This window comes from Fukomys damarensis, unplaced genomic scaffold (assembly GCF_012274545.1).
Source record: "Fukomys damarensis isolate Sample0158 unplaced genomic scaffold, DMR_v1.0_HiC HiC_scaffold_17, whole genome shotgun sequence".
In the NCBI taxonomy this organism is placed as follows: domain Eukaryota; kingdom Metazoa; phylum Chordata; class Mammalia; order Rodentia; family Bathyergidae; genus Fukomys; species Fukomys damarensis.
This window is the reverse complement of record NW_022900929.1, coordinates 34,283,067-34,303,689: the sequence shown is the minus strand read 5'-3', so window position 1 is coordinate 34,303,689 and position 20,623 is coordinate 34,283,067. Positions and strand designations below refer to the sequence as shown.

The 20,623-nt window shown below is 51.3% G+C and overlaps 1 protein-coding gene across 6 annotated transcripts in view; it reads right to left on the bottom strand.

The window, feature by feature from the left end:
• Pla2g4e (phospholipase A2 group IVE) overlaps positions 1 to 20,623 on the bottom strand; it is a 67,813-nt gene that overhangs the window by 27,350 nt on the left and 19,840 nt on the right. For 5 of the 6 annotated variants that reach the window (XM_010624757.2, XM_010624758.2, XM_010624759.2 and 2 more), the window contains exon 3: positions 4,564 to 4,636. In XM_010624757.2, the coding sequence (XP_010623059.1) occupies positions 4,564 to 4,636 (73 nt within the window). Of the gene's footprint in view, positions 1 to 4,563; positions 4,637 to 10,589; positions 10,654 to 20,623 lie in introns of those variants that run through there. The other variant, XM_010624761.2, reaches the window with a different exon arrangement.

Below are 20,623 nucleotides of genomic sequence, written 5' to 3'. Positions count from 1 at the left end.
GGGAGAAAGAAAGGGGAGAAGGGGGAGAAGAGGAAGAAGAAAGAGGAGGAGGGATGGTGGGGAGGAGGGAAGGAAGGAAGGAAGGAAAGAAGGACCCCTCTTGAGTCTTCTGGTTGGAGAAGCAGAAGGGATGTGGAGGACTAGCACCCCATCTTGGCTCCTCTCCCTTCTGCCTCAGTGGAGAGGAGAAGAGGGGCTGGACCTGTCTTTGTCAGTCTCGCAACAACTGCTGAGGTAAATCAGGGTACGTACCAGGTTGTAGAGAATGGTAACAGGCAGTACAGTTTCAGTGTCAGAGTCCTCTAGAGGCAGCACTGGTTAGGGTGGGAATCCTACACTGGTAGGATTGAACCGAAGTAGTTGATGATTATTAATCAACATATTACGAGATAGCATCAGGGCTGTCCCCCAGGACTGACTCAGTCTACAACTGTCATCATTCTTACAGCTTATCCGTGTCGGTAACTACATTTTCTGTTCCAGGCATTCCTGGCTTCTGACTTTACCCCTGATCTTTGAGAGCTCACCGTTCAGTGAATAGGAATGCACATCCCTCTTCCCACCGAATAAAAGTGAGATGATGCAGTCCTTGTATCATGATAATAATCTAATCCGGGTAGAAAGAATGAGCAAGTGTCAGCAGAATCAGAAGAAAAGCATTTCCCACTCCTCCCCACTGCTCTGGACAGCTCAAGGGTCGGACACCGTGCCCGACCTGTCCATCTTGCCATCAGCGCGGGTAACCCAGCCCTCAACCCCAATCCCAGCCTAGGCTGAGTCCTTCCAACTTCACCTCTGTCGACCGCACCACCTCCATCTGCACTGCCACAGCCCTGCAGCAGGCACTGTTGCCTCTGGGGCCACTGTCCCACTGTGCTCCTTGTCTCTGTTCTTGTCCCCATCACACGCTCACACTCACACGCACGCACACAAGGCTCTTGCACATCCACACCAAAGGCGACCCGTGGGTCTCCAGAGCCCTTTGCACAGGCTGGTCCTTCTGCCTGTGACTCTCCTCTCTTCTCTGCCCTCCCCTCTCCTGGGTGGCCCCTCTGGTTTCTGAAGGAAGCTCCTCTTCCCTTGGTGCCAGCTGTGGCCCAGAGCCCCTGCTCCTCTCCTGGAGACGCACTCATTACTCAGCACTGACAGCGGGGGGCGGGATCTCTACATCATTCGGTGAACACCAGAGGGCTGGGGCAGGCTGCTATGTTTCTAGCACTCACCAGATGTCTTGAATGAATGAACTGATAACAAATGAATGAAAATCTCTACTTCCTGCCTTAGTACCTATGAAATTCTACTGAGTCACTGCATATCCAGGTAAGCAGGTTGGCATGTCTAATTGCTCTGCCCGCAGGGAACTGCACCAGGGACCTGCTCTTCCTCTTGGAGTCCTCCCTTGGCTTTTCCTGTACACAAGCCCTTCCTGCTGGGCCTGGAATATTCTCCTTACGTCTGCTTCCTATATGGTGAGAGTGACCAACTCTATACCTCTTGGCTCTCGAAGGCCTGCTGCACATGCCTGACTTGATAGACCTGCGAAGGCCTTCTTCCCTCCAAAACTGTTTACCTATCATCAGTCCATGCCATTAAACACACTAGGTAAAATCTCTAGGATTTTAGCCTAATGCTTAAATTCTAGTTAAGATAAAAGCACTGGAAGAGACAAGATTGACTAGAATCCACATTACTGATGTTGATTTCTAGTTCTATTTCAGAATGTTGTCCACCTCCCAACACGCAAAATGTTGGGAATAAGGATAAGGAATCCTGGGGAAGTGGGTGAGGGAGGAGAATCAGCCAGTGCTTGGATGACGATCAGGGTAGTGGCCATGACACTGGCCATGAGGAATGATAAAGAAGTGATGACCTAATCTCAGAATTTCTAGGACTCCAGGAGATTTCCTGGCAAAATCAGGGTCTAGTCTTCATTTCCCACGGAGTGACAAAGGGCTTGTTCATAAGAATGAAGTGTACACTTTCTTGGATTGTGGTTTTCGGAGATGACTCAGTCATCTTCACAGATGTTCACAATATTGTCTCCCCAGTATCTCAGACTCACCTACTTGACACTTGTGGAGGTGCTGGTTTGGGTTTTAATCAGCGTTTCCAAGAAGAATAAGAACTCTTAATTGCTGGAGTTTTCTGAGTCTGACTGTTTCCAAGTCCTGGTCCAGAGCTGGGCCATGTGCTCTTTTAGTTCTTGTCAAAGAGCTCATCCCTGAAGCTCTGTGTCCTCCCTGCCACTAGCCTCCCCACAATCTTGGGAAACATGGGTGTAGATGGGATACAGACCTAAACTGCAGAGCGCTTCACTTTGGATTCAAGCCAGAAGGGAGCAGTTTTGAGCAAGAGTGACCCAAGACCCAGAAGCCATCGGGATAGTCTCAACCTAACCAGGGAACGGCTCAGGCCATGCTATCGGAGTCCAGACCTGATGTGACAGATACTAGCATGACAAATGCTCTCCAGGTCCTCGGGGAGTGAAGAAAACATAAATCACAAGAGGAGGCTGGCAGAACCAAAATGCCCTCGGGGAGGACAGATGTAGTAGGGAGAAGCAGCAGAAAGGGTACCGGACCTTGGGAAGGTCTGGATGCACCCATGGCCAGGTGACTCAAGGGGCTGGACAGACACACCTCTGGAGAAGGTGGAAGAGGGCAGGGGTTGCTGGTGCCGTCCCCGAGGGGAGGGATCACCTCTGCCCAAGATGGGGTGAAGTAAGTGAGTGACACACCTTGGCCGGAGCACAGCCCAGGTGCAGGGGACATTTCTGGTTCCTCAGCTCACACACTGGTGGGCTGGGAAAGCCCCGGGAAGCCCTCTGTGTGGCCACTTGGTGACATAGGCCCATGTGCTGAGTCCCAGACACCCCACACTGCAGAAACTCAGTCTGAGTCCTGCTTGGTTCCTCGCTCTCTGGGAATACAGGACTCAGTGCCCTCCTCCACATTCACCCCACTTTGCAAGCTCCTTGCCTCTGCCACTGTGCTTCAGGGCAATCAACCCCCAGGAAGTCCTGCAATCCCTTCCTCGGGAACTCAGGCACCTGTCACTTAGAGGCCATCAGACACCTCTTCTGCCTGGACTCTGGCCTCTCCACAAGTCGCCTTCAGCCTCCTTCCCTGGCCTGTCTCATCTCTCCAGCTCTCCAGGCCTGGAGCCAAGCACTGCTTCCACCTTAGCAACCATTAATCCCTTGTCTCCAAAATGGACCTCCTGCAAGTACCATGTAGTTCCCAGGGAGATCATACAGTGCTTAGACAGCCCGCTTGGCCAGCCCAAAAACGTGGCTCAGGAGACAGACCCTGTTCTCTCAGAACAGCCTCCCACACAGGCTCCCACGTCTCTGGGCACCTACACCCTACCCCTGTCCAGCCCAGGTCCCCAGTGCACCTTTCTTGTCTCTCCCATATCTGTGTCCTGTGGTTCTAAATTCTGTAGTGACAAGGTCAAAATGCCTTCTCTATTTTCTGCAACTGCTTTGGACATGGGCATTTCCCTTGTTAAAAATGTAAGCTCAGAGCTGGGAGTGATGGCACATGCTTATAATCCCAGCATTCTAGGAAGAAGAGATATAATTCTAAATTTTGGCCCAAATTGGGAAATTTAGCGAGACTCTATCTCATAGTAAAAAAAATAGAAAAGGGTTGGGGTTGTAGCTCAGTATGAAGGCTCTGGGTTCAATCTCCAGTAATGAAAAAAGAAAAGGAAAAAGTAAGCTCAGGATCTTGGCTGTGTGTCTGTGTTTCTGTCACCTCTGGCCCTCTTCAGTCGATGGGGAACACTTTAGACCTTGAGCCATTCCTGTATGGTCACCAGTGAGCAGGGACACCCTCAGCTACAGATCCTGTACACAGAGCTCCTTCCTGGGGGTACCACACCTCCTCTCAATGGGGCAAGGTGAAGGCAGCACGGGGAAGGCTGATCTCAGATGGGGGCTTCCCACTACACTGATGCCTTCATCTTTCCTGAATCGGAAGCCCCCTGGCCAGGTGCTAGGATGAAGGGGGAAGAAGAATGCAAGAAACCCTGCCTAGAAGCTCTGGTAAGTCTGCACACATCCTTGAGGTTGGACTGCAGAGCTGTGTGTTGCAGTTCCCGCCTCCCCTTGCCCTGTCCCAGACCCAGCTCGGGATCCCTGTGCCGAGAAAGTGCTCTGGGAAGGGTGGGCAGCTGGCTCCATCTCTTCCTACTTCACCCTGACATCATGGGTTCCCCCCTACACTCCTGGAAGGGTAAGAAGTGTGAGAAAATGTGCTCCTGGGGATGGACGTGAGGAGGAGGAGAACGTGGAGAGGGGAGAGCAGGGGGACAGATGCAGGCACAGACTGCAAGGCTGGTAGTGCCCAGGTAACAGGATGAGTGAGGGCCTTGAAAATAATGTGAACCCCAAAGTCTACAACGCAATCAGGGTGGAGCGCCTATATGTGCCCACACATACATAGGCATGCACACGCACGCAGACACACACACACGCCCCTAACCATTTCTCCAGCCAGGGCCTCTCATCATCCAGGCCCCACAAGCAGAGAAGGAGGGAAGGGACAGGAGGATACTCACATAAATCAGCCTGGCGGACATTTTTCATCCGGATGACCCTCACGGTCAACAAGTGGCATGGAGACAGCCCTTCCTGTGGATTGAGAGGACAGTAGACTCAGAGTTCAAGCTTCACCCCAAGGCCAGTTCCCCTGGGGAGACTCCAACTGTGACAGTTAATCTTGACTGTCAACTTGATTGGCTGGTGAGACACCTAGGAGATTAGTGAAACACCTCTGTGTGTATCTGGGTAGGGTCACAGAAGATTATATCTGGTGTCCTTTCTGGCCTCTGCTTCCCAGCCACCCTGAGGTGAGCAGATTTCTTCCACATGTGCTTCTGCCTTGACGTTTCTGCCTTGGAGGCAACTGACCATTGACTGAAACCTCTGAAACTGTGAGCCAAATTAACACCTTCTTCTTTTAAATTGTGTGCTCAGTATTTTTGTCCCAGCAATGGAAAGCTGGCTGATACAAACACCATGCATGCCTCCCTGACCACTTGCACTACAGCAACCTCCATGCTATCTTGTCCTTGTTTGTTGGGTATCTGTCTTCTCTCCTGCCTGGAAGATTCTGGAAGCTCCTAAGCTTGGGACCCTACTGGTTTTCATCTTCACACCTCTGCTGATATATAAAAGGTATTCAATAAGCATCTGTTAAATGAGTGAATAAACAGATGAGTGTCCCAACCCAAGTTCAAGAGGGAACAGTAACAACAAAGGAGTTCTGAGGTAGTCTCACTCTTCTTCCCCATTGAATAACTGTGTGTGTGTCACACACACACAGAGGGAGAGAGAGAGAGAGAGAGAGAGAGAGAGAGCGAGAGAGAAACTCTCTTGTTTGTCCAACATGGCAGCTTGCTCAGGAGGCAGAAACAGTGTGTCTGGAGGGTGACAGATACCTACTCACCAGGGTCCTCAGGCCAAGTGCCCCCTACCACTATCCTAGTGCTTAGCTCCAGCCCAGGACCTGCACCTTCCCCCAAGTCCTTTTGATCCCAAACTTCTCCCTCCTAGTGAACAATTTGCCTCTTTCTTCTTCCCTGCTATTGAGCCTTGTGAAGTCTGGATGACCTTCAATGGCTTCTCTTTCACAATGGCCAAAGCACAAGTCACCCTCAGTCTGATGACTAATTCCTGTCAGATTCCTCTGTTGGTACTGCTGACCCAAGGACCCTTCCTTTCCCATGGAGCTGTGCTAATGGCTGGGTGTGCAGACAGCCTGAGCCCTGCTCACTCGGTTCTGGTGTTTTCCCCTCTATCCTTCTCCTCTTTTTGTTTTGATCATGTCCTGAGAGCCTGCCATCATCTCAAACTCTAGCCAACAACCCTCCTTATGCCCACAGTGGGTGTAGTGGGAGTGGCTCTACCCCTGTGCGATTTTGTCCTCCTGGGGCCCTGAAAACACCTCTCTCTGTCTCCTTCTCACCAGCTCCTCTTTATCCAGCAAATTGCAAAGTCTCTATCTCTGTCACTGTCCACTCGTAGCCTGAGCCCACACAAATGCCACTGACTCCTCCAGTCTACCTTGTGCCAGCCTGCCTACCAGCATGCTGCCAGTGCTCTAGTGCACAGCCAGAACCACTTTGAGCCTTTATCAGAAGATGCAATTTTGGGGGCCAGGGATTTGGCTCAGTGGTTCTGCTGCCCGCCTTGCAAGCAACAAGGTCCCGAGTTCAATCCCCAGTACCACAAAAAACAAACAAACAAACAACAACATTAAAGAAGATGCATTTTTTCTCTGTTTAAATAGTACCAAAGTTTGTAGAAAAACACAAAGGTGGAAGAAAAAGTCCCCATAATGCCACCACTCAGAGACAATCATCATTACTTTGCTGTCTGTCCCTCCATACTTTCCTGGGGCTTGGTTCTAGCCAGCAACAACTGAAGGGTGCTAAGTTATATTGTCCATGAGTTAGACACACAATGTCTGCATCTCTTCCTCTTCTCTCACCAACAGCTGCCTAAAACCAGGACAAAATTCAGGCTGACAGTTACACACAGCTGGGGGATGCCTTTTGTGACTCAACTCCAGACATTTTGGTTTTCAGCCAGTAGCTTGCTTGGACCGCATTCTGTTGTGAGCCACACACCTGGTTTCTCTTCTGGCTCTGGACACAGTGGGCTTTTCATGTCTCACTTCCCACCTGGACAGAGAGGGTCCTGGTCTGGCCTGGTGAGGAGGCAGGAATCACCTTTCAGCAGGAGCACAGTCCAGGCAAGCTGGGTCCCACCGCCCGCTTTCTCAGAGGGCACCTGGAATCCCATCCGGAGCTGGAAAGGCCTCGGCTAGGCAGGGGTCTGTCCGGCCGGCTCTGAACTCAGGGCCCGGGGTCTTCTCAGCCGTCATGGCCTTTCTCTGTCTCCAGTAAGGGCTGCCCCGTGCCCAGCGTGGTTCTTTGAAGGTCTGCTCCAGAAGGGAAGGAGTAGTCACAGCTTTCCTTGCAACTTCACTCAAGGTCTCCAGCATTCATGGCAACACTCTGTCCTGTCGCCGAATCTCCATACCTGCCTACGGGGTGGGTTATTTTTCTGCTCTAACTCTGCAACTACAGCGTCAGTGTCAGCAGTCACCACTGAGGGTCTTCCATGCGGTGTGTGCTGTGTACATATGCTCTGTGGGCTATATTGCTTAATCCTTACCACTACACCAGGAAGCAGTTACTATTAGCCTTATTTTATGGACGGATAATCTGGGGCTCAGTCCTTGGACATGAGGCTGTCAGCTAGAATCAGAGGAACCTGAGTTTGAATTCAGTTCTATTTCTCAAACCTGTGCTCTGAAGCACTGCTATGCTCTCACACTTAAGTGACCCTTGGCAAACCTGAAGGCAAGTGTCACTTGCCCTCTCTCCCCTCTCCCTCGATTTTCATTTCTGAGAGCCAGTTTTCCTGCAGCCTTTTATTTCACCCAGGGTTCTTCCAAATCCCCCCTGATAACCCCAGATTCAGCAGTCTGCCTATTGGCTGTGTTCTTGTTGTCTGAGTCTCTACCGACACATTCTGTGATCACTGTTGTTTGTGGACATCCAGAGTGTGTCGCAGCATCAGGGTCCCTGAGGAAGTTCTTGTTTCTTAGCACACAGAGGCCTCCTTTGTGTCTCCCTTGAGACCCAGGCCATGCTTTCAAGCTCAGGAATTTTCAGGAGAGACCAGTTTCAAAGTACTCCAAATAGCGCTCTGACATTTTGGCAACAGAGACAGAGCTTGGAAGGGCTTTGAAGACACTGCAGAGGACCGTGCTGGGAAGAAGATCTAGGTATATTTCAATAAAAATGATCTTGTTGGTGTTTTGGGTTTTTTGTTTGTTTGTTTGTTTTGTTTGTTTTTTTGGGGGGGTTGAGAATATGTAGTTGAGACTGACCTGGAACTCCCTATGTAGTCCAGGCTGGTCTCGAATTCACAGTGATCCTCCTGCCTCAGCCTCCCAAGTGCTGGGATTATAGCCATGTGTCACCACATCCAGCTAATAAAAATGATCTTGAATTGGAAGGAATGTGTGCATTTTACTCCTGATATAATAGCTCCACAGGACTAGTGCTAGAGATGGCCAAAAATGCACAGCCCCAGAGACAACTGATCTACAATAGACAGCTGCAATAGAACCCAGCACAGTGTCTGCATATGAAGAATATGGAGTCCATAGACCAGTGAGACTGTGAAACCCAAGTTTATGAAGTCACTCATGCGGTAAGGGGCCACTACTCCAGGGACTCTTGGATAAGCCCATCCCTGAAGGAAAGATGCCGGGCTGGGATTAGATGTCAGGTGAAAGTTGGACTATTTAATAACAGGCATGAGCTGGTACCAAGCCACTTGGCTGCAGCCCTGGGGTAGGGGCTGAGATAATCCTTCATTTTGCAGGGCATGGGACAGATCCTGGGGTGAAGAGCAGGGCGCACACACACAGGGGCTTGGAAGTCACTGCAGAAACTTTGACAGATGGCCCAGAGGCCTATTCAGCCACTGGAACCATCTGTCCATGGTGCCAGGAAGGAGGGGCAGGGCAGCAGTTCCCTGGGAAGCCATGTGGGAGAACCCCACTGCTCAGGCTGCAGACACACACAGCCCCAGTCTCCTGCCTGGCCTTCACCTCCAAGCTTGACTTCCCCGTGAGACCTGCTCAGGACTGAGGGCCTTGTCAGTTCACATGGAAAAGCAGCAGCCCCTAGAGTCTCAGGACCGGCTGTTATGAAATCCAGTGCTGCCCCTTCCCAGGCCCAGCTCTAGAGCTATGACCCCTGGTGAGATGGGGGTGGGGAACAAGAGTGATCCTTCCCCTTGCATGCCTGGCTGTGCCTCACACTGGGTGCTAACTCTGCAGGCAGCCTCGGAGGAAGGTAATATCACCTGCTTCAGCGGAGAGGAGACCACGTTCAGGAGATTACATCTCACACGGGCTGGCACAGGTGGAAGCTGCAGAGTCACGCTCTGACCCAGGTGTGGGTCTCATCCATCTGCCCTGCCGGACCAACACTGGCTTGCTCTGGGTCATGAACTAGACTGGCTTATGGCAGAGGCAGGAATAAATCCCTCCGCTCCCAGTCAGGCCTCTCCCTATACCCAAGAGGACAGCTCTTACTACAGATTGTTCCAAAGAATGGTTAGTTACAGATGGGCTCCAGGGTCTGGCTTCTGGCTAGCAGGGGTTGAGGGGTGAGGTCTGACTACCAGGTCTCAGAATTGGGGGATCGGATGCCCACCCAGGCCAGGCATTTCCTCACCAGCTCATCCCATGAGGTGGAGGTGCCCGGAGAGGGAAGACAGCTGTCCTCCTCAGGAAATCTCAGGGCAGGTGTGGCAGGTGACACCACCTCCTCCTCCTTAGAGAGCGGGGCATAGCCACCAGCTCTCTACAGCCCTGTGCCAGAACTCAGATGACCCTGGTGACATCTTCCTGAATACATGAGCCCTCTCTCCGAGGAGATCTTTGGGATGGGGATGTCTGGGACCCTGGAACAGGTCCCAATCAGCCAGAGCAATGCCCCAGACTAGAGGTCACCTGGGAGGGGCCTCTGTGGCTGTTTTACTTTCTATTACTCAAGCTGAGTGAGTAGTCAAGGCAAGAAGTCCTAGTACCAACTCACATGGCCCCTCCAAGACTGGAGGGACCAGAGCAGCTGGTGGAGGTCCCTGGAATCATACTCCGGGGCCTCAGCTCTTGATTGCCTCCCCACCGTCTTCAAATGGGGCTCAGTCCCCTCTGTGAAGAGGGATCCTGCCCTATGTTCTTGGAAAGTACAGAGGCCCTCTCGGCACCTATGAGGAAAGCTCGGCCCAGGAGGTGCTGTCTGTCCTGGCCGGGGAAGCAGGGCCAACAGTCACCATGGAGCTCGGAGCTCCCCTCCCTCCCTCTGAGAAGACTCAACAGGGCCTCTGTGTTCCCCCTGCAGGGACAAGAACCTTGCTGGGCATCTCTCAGCTCCATCAGTGACCTAGTGTGGGTGGGACCAGGCTCTGGAGGGAGACGAGAAAGAAGTTGCTGCCCTTGGGTCCTCACTGATAGCCCTCCCCGCAGGTTGTCTTCCTATTGCCTAGATAGGGAAACTGAGACAGAGTTTGCCCCAAGTGCTAGCAGCCTGACCCATGAGCCCAGGGTCTGCCATGAGGCTGGGAGGAGTTGCCTGGACCCAGGTCCTTGACGATAAACACAGGCCAATAGCTTTGCAGCTAGTGGCGACAGATCAGCAGTGCCACCAGTTCTCACCACACACCACACACTCCCACAGCCTACAAGCCCCAGATATCCATAGGATTAAAACCCACTCGTCACCAGTACAGGTCTGGATCCTCCCTGGCAGTACTCAGTACCTGGTACTCTGGGTGCTGGCCTGGCCCCAGGATAGCCCTGAGCCACTACACAGGACCTTGTAGAGCTCTCAGTTACCTTCAGCTGGGCATCTGCCTAGGAGGTCTGGCCCCAACTTGGCTAAACCATCTCCCCCAGGTCTAGGTAGAGGCTCTTGCCCTCAGGGTACCTGTCTCTTGCCCTCAGCCCCAGCCCCTGCCCCTGACCTCCTGGCCATGCCCCCAGCCTACACCTCACCTTAAAGACACAGGGGGCCAAGCACCCACTGTCCTCTGTGTGGCATGGGTGTCGCAGGGAGTGGGAGATCCAGGCAGGTGTCCTCCTCTGCAGCATTGTGGCGGCTTTCTAGCTGGGTGGCAGCACCAGGAGCTTATATTGTGACTCAGAGCTCCACCCTCCTGGCTGCCTTTTGGCAGTGGCTGGCTTGGCAGGGAGTGGTTAAGGAGGGTAGCAGGCTGGAGTGCCTGGTGAGGTCTCTTATCCCCAAGGGACCACTATCTGCAGACTTTAGAAATGCAGGACCTAGCTGGGGCTCTGGCTGTGGGAACAGCAGCCTGCAGTCTCAGAGTGAGTGGGCTGCCCAAGGGCATAGCAGGTGGCAGGAAGAGGGTGCTGGGGCCTTGTGACTGGAGAAGCCCCTGGCTCTCCAGCTTCCTGAGGTCATGACTCATACGTGCCCCACCGGGGAGGTACCCTCCATCCTAACTCCACTCTAGCCCGGGGCTCTGCACCCCAGCAGCTGTGATCGCATGGGAGGCAGGGACAGCATCCCTACGATACAGAGGGAAGAAAGAAACAGTTGGCCGAAGCTGTTGTGGTCAGCAGAGAGTCCAGGGCAGCTGCCTCTGTCCTGCCTCCTGGGAGGCCAGGCAGAGAGGGGGGAAGCTCAGCCCCTGCTGGTGAGAGGATGTGCTGCCCCACCCTGCCCTGTGCGGATGATTCTTATCTCTGGCCTAGCACTTGGCTCACTTGGGCTGGATAAAGGCAGCTTTGCTGGCAGCCGGATTGGCTGCCCGACTCTTGGGAGTTTCCTGCCTCAACTCTTGCCGGAGGCCCCACAACCGGCTTTTCAGGCCCATAGATAGGAGTGATTTTATGGGACCCAGGGTGAGATCTGAATGCAGGGCCGTTTGAGCCTTTGGGTGGGCTCTGCAGAACTTCTTCCTGTGCCTCGCTCTTGAGAGAAGATGGGCTTTAGCCTGCCTCCCTCAAAGATCCCCTCCCTACCCGGCCAAGAACGCACAGTAACTCCACAGATCCAATTTAGCTCCTGCACCTAGAGAGCACTGACTGTTTACAAGTCACTCACGAGCAAATGCTAGGCTCGAAGCCACTCACAGACTCGCAGGGACCAAGTGAGTCCAGCTCTTGAGAACCTCTGATGCGAAGGCCTCCATGTGGGGACAGGGGACATCCTAGAAGGATCACGACACCCTTACTATTTGTAAGGATCTGGGGTTTACAGAATTCTGTCACCAAGAACTGTGCCGGGAGCACAGATGGGAAGTGGGTTCTCGCCGCGGAGGGCGAGTGAAGGAATGGTTCATGGAGGAGGTGGCGTCTGAATCCAAGAACTGCTGTGGCAACCTCATCCCGGGCACGGCGCCGTCCTCCAAGTGGCAGAGCCTCGCCTGTCCTCATTCCCTCCATTCTCCACTTTCCCAATCAAACAGGCCCAGGGCAAGCTCCAAACTCCAGGGATTCCTCAAGGCCTCCCATAGGGACCTTGTCCCACAAGTCCCCACCCCACCCCACCCATTTCGGCAATTTCCTCACCCTCAACTCCTCGTGAGTAGAGCCTCAACTTACTCACTTGAGCTGGATTAAATCAAATCGAGTAGGAGGCTAAGGAAGAGGAGGTCAGGTGGAACCTTCTTCCACACCCTCCCAGGCACCTCTGACTGAGTTGGCGGCTGTGTAGCCTCCCGCTGCGGCCGGATCATCCACCAGGAAATGTCAACGCCTGCCTGCTGTGTGCCACCCTGTGAGGTCTGCTCAGGCAGTCTTCCCAGGCTTGGGAAGAGGGGGCTGGATGAAATGGCCGGTTGTCCAGTGTGGACGCTAAGTGGTGCAGGAGGGGCTGAGGATGTGCTGGGGAGGCAGAAGTGCCCATGACAGAGTGACAAAAACACGGGCTGCAACCCCCCACACCCCCGTCCAGCGGCTCCAAATGGGCACAGAAAGGCTGGTCCAAGCCAGGTTCCCAGCTGCCCTTGCCACCCGACTCTGTTCTGCAAACAGATGAAGGGGCTGAACCCCTCTCTGCCCCACAGCCCTCCTCCCAGATGAGCAGGGAGCTAGGCAGAGGTAGATGTGTCCCCCGGGCCTGGGATGAGGCTCTCTCAGGGTGGGTGACCAGGAGCTGGCTTTTGACAGCCTGCAGCTCCCCACCCCGCAGCTCGGGGGACTGACGCTGAGAACCACATTCCTCTCAGCAGCTCGCTGGCCCCACTTCCCTGGGAGGCCAGTGGGATGACTCTCAGGGCCTTGGGGACCTCCCTGTCCTCTTCCAGGCACGGCTCTGCTTCTTGTGTCTTCACCTGAACACACTTGGCTGGACCCTGGTCACAGCCCCTCACCTGCCAATATCCTACTTCAGTGTCTGTAACAGGCTTTGCTCTTTGCCAACAACCTGTGGGTCCCAGTACTTCCCATGAACGCAGCAGAGCCGGGAGCGCGCCTTGGTGCGTGCGGCATTTTAGGGTGCTCTTCAGGAAGCAGTTCAAGTCAGTGGTGAAAGGTTGGACTATTGGTTACTGGAAAAAAGCTTGCTTACTCTTTGGAATAAAATAAAGTTAGATCTTGACTTTATAGCTGCACAAAATAAATCTCGGGGGGGGGATTATCTCATCATTAAACATTGTTTTATATAATTTATAATTACTAATATATAATTTACAGTAAAGTATTAGAGAATATTTATATAGTATTTGGATGGGGTGGATCTTCCTAAACATGGCCCCCAAAATCTAGAAGCCAATAGAGAAATATTGGATTATTTGAATACATAGAAATTTAAAAATTCAGTAAAGCAAAAGACGCCATAAGCATACACCTACCTCTAAAACATATGTCATATTTCTTCCTCTTAATAAATATCCATGGATAACAAGATGACCTTTAAAAATTATGATTCATTGCCATAGTGAACCCCAAATTCTTTCATTTTTTTTGTTTTGTTTTTTTTGGTGATGGGGATCAAACTCAGGGACCTTTTGCTTGCGAGGCAGGCGGCAGCGCCACTGAGCTAAATCCCCAGCCCTCCCAAATTCTGTATAATTAACACGCACTAATAAAAGAGAGAAGAGAAAAAAAAGAGAGAGTCTTGCTTTACCGACATTAAGACAAATTACAAAGCCATAGAACAGAATAGTATGTTATCGGCCCTGGAATAGGACGCATAGGAACAGAACAGAGAGGTTGGAGACGATTTCAAGCATATGAGAGATCTTAATGCGTGATGCAATCAGCACCAGACAACAACAGGAAAGAACAAACTGTACCAGATGACAAGAGCAAATGTGAGCAGCAACACAGAGTTCAAGAAGACAGCATCTCCACTTAATGCCATTTATGAGATGAGCTACAAAACAAAAAAAGATCAACACGGGAAAAACCAGGAAAATACAAAATAAAGCAACACATGAGACTTCACTACAGCTACTATGTTGGAAAGCTACTAGGTGAGAAAGCTGGATCAACACACGTGCTGTCGGAGCTGTGGGGCAAGGGCACCACTATACCCCGTTCTGCAAGAGGGGGCCAGCAGCACGGTCAGTCTGTCACTACCTAGTCAAAGCAAAGATGTCCGCAGAACCAGCTGACTGGGCTCTTATATCCCCAGGGAAGACTCTGGAAGTGCGCAGAAAGGAGTGCATAAGGGCACCTCCTCCACATCACTTATGGTTGCAGAAATATGGAGGCAAACTGTGGGCATCATTGGGAAAATAGAGGTGACAGATGGAGGAGCTGGCCTAGGACACGGCGGGTCAGAGTGACAAGTAACATGTACACGTGTGTGGCCGTTAGGGTGGAGCTTCAGCCTGGTGGGCTCTGAGACCTCCAAGGGGTTGACGGAGCTCACTTCTGGGTCATGGAGGGGTGACCTTGAGGGATACATCTGGTCCCCCTCCTTTTGGTGCTGTTCTCCTACTCAGCTTTCTGGCCGCTGTGAACCAGGTAGCTTTCGTTAGCCACGCTCTTCTGCCTTAGTGCATGGCTGACCGTGTCAACCAACCATGGACTGAATCCCCTGAAACCGTGAGCTCAATTTAAACCTCTCCTCCTTTAAATCGTAGGTGTCACAGTGATTAGAAAGCTGACTAATACGACACAGTAGCACAAATGGATCTGGACAACAATGTTGATAGGAAGAAGATAGAAAATCATGCTCTCTACATCAAGTACATCTGCAAAAGATAAAATATGCTGATATAACAGATTCAAGCAAATATGTATTGAGTGCACTAAATAGTAGCCTCTCTGCCGGGAGATGAAGGGGAAGGCTACAGTCTACAGGAAAACAGCAGTCAGTGAAGAAATCAAGTTGCTCCCGGGGACCAGTGATGACAACAGGCCATGTCCTGGGGCACCAGACTGGCTCAGGCCTTGGCCCCACAGGTGAAACGTGGCTTCTGCCAGGTGTTCCTGGTTATTCATCTCACCCACTCCACTCTTGCCTCAGACTCCAACTTTTTCCGTCTCTACAGAAGGGCAAGAGGTGATCTCCTAATAACGTAAGCAAGGGATGTGACTGCCCACTCCCAGCGACCGACTTTTCACCATGTTGCAGCAAGGCCTTGTGTGGCCTGGGAGTCCACTGGCCTGACACACCTGAATTCGGGTACACGGGCCATGCATGCCTGGTGACACCAGTTCGTTCCCACGTCAGGGACGCTGCACTCACCATTCCCTTGCCTGAAATCCTCGCCCCACTCGGCCGGGTCTGCTCTTTGTGGTCTGTGTGGCTCTGCACAGGTGCCGTTCCCTTCGGCAGCCCTCCCCTGAATACACGTCATTGTCTCAAAGCCGATTGCTTCTGTGCCCCTCTCCTTATTAGTGTAATTTAACGTAACAAGCTGGGAGTGCTGGTGCACGCCTCAATCCTGGCACTCTGAGAGGCTGGGGCAGGGAGAGTGGAAGTTTGAGCACAGCCTGGGGTGAGCTCAGGAAGCCTAGATCTGAACGACCCCGGAGGGAGACAGGAATCTGGAGCAGCGCCTGAGGTGCCAGAGAACAGTGGCCAGCCAGCCTCATAGGCCTCATTCATTTCTTTACTTTGCTTCTGGCCGGGTCGGGGTCCTGCTCTATCTGTGCTTCTCCCCTCGGACCCCGGTAACCACTTATCTGCTTCCCATCACCACAGATTAGATGCCTTTTCCAGGAACTCACACAAATGATGTAATACAGAATTTGCTCTTGTTTGGCCTTGTTTCTTTAGTGTAAGGTTTTTGAGATCCATTTGTGTGTGTGTTTCTGTGTAGTATTCCATTAAACATTTTTCAATTTGTTTATATATCAGTCAAAAAGCGAAGTTGTTTCGAATGTTTAGCAGTTATGAACAAAGCTGACATAAGCATTTGCACATTGTCCACTATACTAAGAACCGGATTTGATGGCTCTAGTTTACCCCATTCTGTCTTTTGACTGAAGTTGGTCCTAGCTAAGTTCACAAAAGTAATGCCCCACTGGGCCCATGTGTTTCAAGTGTGAGCCAAGGTTCGGCGGTCACTTCCTGAGAGCCCTGGACAGGACAGCGGCAGGCCTGGGAGGACCTGTGTGTGCAGGAGATGCCTTCACAGCATGTCCAGGGCTGGCCCAGCTCAGGCATGCCGTGGCTTCTTGTTGGTTCCAAGCTGCACATCCATGCTGCTCAGGAAGGCAGTGTGGTCTGGTGGGCAGAGCCTAGGCTGGCAGCGGGAGTTGGGGGCTCCAGGTCCAGCTCTGCAGTGTGACAGGAAACGAGTGAGCCCTATCTCCAGGCCCCTCCTGCGCCAGGTCAGAGCCTCAGGAGTGCAGCCTTCCATCTGTGACTGTCATCCACGCTGGCTCGAAGACACGGCCGTGGCTCACTCCATCAGCCTGGTGGCTCAGAGCCCTCTTGTGCGGCTGACTTCAGGGGTTTGGCTTATTTTTTGCTGCCCAAGGAGGCCACACCACACTTGGCATCAGTGCAGAATGGGAGTAAGATGGGGACACTGAGGTTCTTCTGAAGAAATGTAGCAAAAACATCAACATGTAAAAACTTGTGCTTGACCCCAGAAAGGAGCCACTGTTGAGGACACGTCAGGAAAGGACTCAAAGACACCCAAAACGGCTGATGTTTAGGGACAGAAACGGAGTCCTCAGGAGGATGGCTTGGGGTGTGCGAGAAAGCTTGTGTGCCCTCAGCAGGAGCCAGGGCAGGCAATTCCCTCTCCCATACCCGCTGTGTGTGTCATGTGTGTCTGGATGTAGGGGTTGTGCCTGTGTGGTGAGTTTGTGCAGGTGAGTGCATGTTGTGTAAGTGTTGTGGGAGTGCGTATTTGGTCGAAGCATCAGAGTAGGGCACTGCATGAGTGTGTGTCCATAGTATGAGCATATACCGTGTGGAGAAATGTGTGTCGCGTGGGCATGTGTGCCCAGGAGGGGTTGCTCCTACTCTTTCCTGGGGTGCAGACCTTGTGGAAGAAGGGAGCCCTGTGCTCTCACCGGGTGAGAAACTCCCACTGGACCTAAGTGGACCAGAGTGGTCAGGCCGTGGCCCACCTCTAGCTGCCCCCACCAGCCTCTGCTACACTCAAGAGGAGTGTGGGCCGTGTGACTGTCTAGGCTGAGCACCCTGATGACTCTCCTAGTGGTGTCTGGTGGGTTTTAAGGCTGGCCTTCCGGGAGGTCCGTGCCCTGGTTGACACCCACCCCCCCGTTCGCGCCAGGGCTTCTGTGTCCACTTGGCTGCCAGATGGGGAGCTGTGATGCTTGGTGACGTGAGGCAAAGGCAGCGGGCAGAGGGTACCCTGGTTGGGTGCGGGCAGCCCTTCCTGCCGAGTCTACAGTCCTCTTTGCTGTGATCTAGGGAGTGTCCGGTGAGACCCAACACAGAAGGCAGAGGGGACCCCTGGTCTGTGAGGAGCAGAAGAGGGACAAGAGTTGTCCCCAACTGTCTCCTGCTGAAAGTAGCCTGGCCCTGCTCAGAGCCACCCTGGGAGTCCTGGGCTTGGCCTCACTTCCTGCATGGGGAGCTGGCAGCACCTCACAGATCCCTGCTGAGCTGTAAAAGACACTTCAGTCCTCATTGCCACTGTCCCCCACTGCTGTGTCTTATGGGTGGGCGGTAGTTGGGGTTCAGGGCCTCTTTCCAGTGACACTGAAGTTCAGAGGAAAGGGCTCTGGACACCCGAAGTGCAGGCAGGGACCCCTCATCCTGGGCTGGGGTCCTCAGCAACTTCTTGCTTTGCCTGGGCCTGAAGGGTTCCTTGGGACTTTGGATTCTCAGTGTTAATCCTGGAGAGTCCTAGGCAAACAAGAATGAATGGATACCTTCGTGTGTGTATGTGTATGTGTGTTACTAGGAGTTAAACCTAGGGTCTTCACATCCCCAGCCCTTTTTAAAAAATTGTTTATTTTAGTACTGGAGATCAAACTCAGGCCCTTGCACTTGCAAGGCAGGTGGCCGAACCACTGAGCCAGATAGCCAGGCCCCCCTTTTTATTTTTTGAAACTAAGACAGGGTCTTGTGAATTTACTTTTCCCAAGCTGAGCTCTAACTTGTGATCCTCCTGCCTCAGCCTTCCAGAGTGCTGGAATTACAGGTGTGCCCCACCACACCTTGTTAAAAATCATCATTTCTCTAGATTATGAACTCTAAGGAGTATTTAAACTTTGAGATACCCCTGGTCATCTTCGTTAGCATGTGGAAGAATTTAGGTTTAACAAGTTGAGGGATAGAAAGAAAAGGAGAAAATTCCAAAGACATCATCTGGACCACTAGATCCAGCTATGCCTGAAGCCCACATAGATCTAGATCTTGGATGTCCCAGTCATGTGAGACACTAAAGGTGCTTTTTTGTTTATTTTTTGGTACCGGGATTGAACTCAGGACCTTGTACTTGCGAGGCAGGCAGCAAAACCACTGAGCTAAATCCCTGGCCCCTAAAAGCACTTTTTATTTGCTTATGTCTGTTTGAATTTGGCTTTAGCTATCTGCCACTGTGGCTGAAGGGGTTCTGCCTGATATAGCAGCCACCATGTTGTGGGAAGTTGAGGAGGAGAGTGGAAGGGACAACAGAGGTGGTGCCTTTTCTGTGCCCTGACCTAGGTTCCTTAAGCCTTTAAATCCTTTCCTTTAAGTCCTCTTCCAGGTCACATCTTTTGCCATCAAAAGTGCTCTTTCAGGGATGATGGAGCAAGAGCACTTTTCTCCCAGTCCTGTCTCTTACTGGCTACAATTTGTCCCCGCTTCGCAAGGATCTGCTCAGATGGCTCTTTTGTCTCTGACACTCACAGTGAACACTCTCTTCTGTCCGCCCATGACTCGCCTACCTGACTGCCTTTGTGACATCTGTAGCATAGGGAAAGCCACTCCTAGTCCTGGAAGAACTGGCCGCGGCCTAAATCACTCCATTTCATCATCTGGTAATGGAGTGGAGAAAGCGTGTTGGTGCTGTCCCTGCCAAGCACAGGAAATGGAAGTCATGTCTTATGCAAGTTGGGAAAAGACCTCACAAATACCTCATAAATATGTAAAATTGCTATGTCGTAGTGAAAAGACACCTTAATAAAAACACAGGGCTGGGGATGTAGCTCAGTAGTAGAGTGCTTGCCTACCATGCTCGAGGACCTGGGTTCCATTCCCAGTCCTGAAAAACAAAACTAAAACAATGAAATGAAAAGGAACTCAGAAGCAAGCTCAACCCTTGGGCTTCAGGATGACTTTTCAACCCAAAGGTACATGGCAGGGGTTCCAGGGGACAGAGGGGAAGAGAAAGAGAGCTGGGGGCATTTGGACGGCAGAGACTGCTTTCCTGTCCTGGTGAATATACAGCCTCCCAGAAAAGCACACCACCCCTGTTTGTCTTCTAATCCAAATTACTCCTTTGCAAAAAGTGATAAGAAATATTTCTGATATACAAAATACATACCGAACAGTCACGCAAACATGCGTGAATCCATTCACAGTTTAAAAAATAACCTTGGTAGCAGAGTGGAAGCCCCCCGTGGAAGTGACCATCACCCAAATGTGTCCCTGTCTTCCTAGGGGTAAGACCTAGCTCGAGTTCATATCTACCATTCCAGGCATTTCTCCATTCTTTCTCTACATATTTGTGCATTCCAAAGTTGCACTTGGTATTGTTTTGCATATTTTAAAGCTATCTACAACATCATATAAAGAATGTACAGTCTGTACCTCAGACAAAGGACTATATTATCAAGGATATATAAAGAACTCAAAACAATCAGTCCCCCCAAATATAAAGACCCGATTCAAAAATGGGCATCCGAAATGAACAGACATTTCTCATACAAAGAAGTAAAAGCAGCAAGAAAATATATGAAAAAATGTTCCACATCACTGGTCATTCGAGAGATACAGATGAAAACAACACTGAGATTCCACCTCACCCCACAAAGAATGGCTGCTATCAAGAAATCACACAATAACAAATGTTGGCGGGGTTGTGGGGAGAAAGGAACCCTCCTCCATTGTTGGTGGGAGTGCAGACTAGTGCAACCACTATGGAAATCAATATGGAGATACCTCAAAGAGCTTGGACTGGAGGTTCCATTTGACCCAGCCATCCCTCTGTTGGGTATCTTTCCAAGAGAACTAAAAGAATCATATCACAGAGAAGTATGTGCACCCATGTTTATAGCGGCACAGTTTGTAATAGCTAAATCTTGGAAACAACCTATTTGCCCATCCGTTGGAAACTGGATAAAGAAGTTGTGGTTTTTCTATAAAATGGAATATTACTCAGCCATAAAGAGCGAGAGAATAGATTCATTCATAGGAAAATGGATACATATTGAAGATATACTCCTAAGTGAAATAAATAAGTCCCACATGTGTAAATACCAAATAGTTTCCCTGGTGTGAATATTCTGCAACAATGCATAAGATTCTAATAAGATTACTGACATTTAGAAATTTGAGGAAAGGAGCTAAAGGTGTAGGGAAGGTGTGATACGTAGGGGAAGAACAAAAAGGGAAAAGAAAAAAATGTGAGAGAATGAAAAGATGAAAATAAAGTGTTTGTAGATGGGGAGGGGAGGAGGGGGTGAAGGGAGGGCAG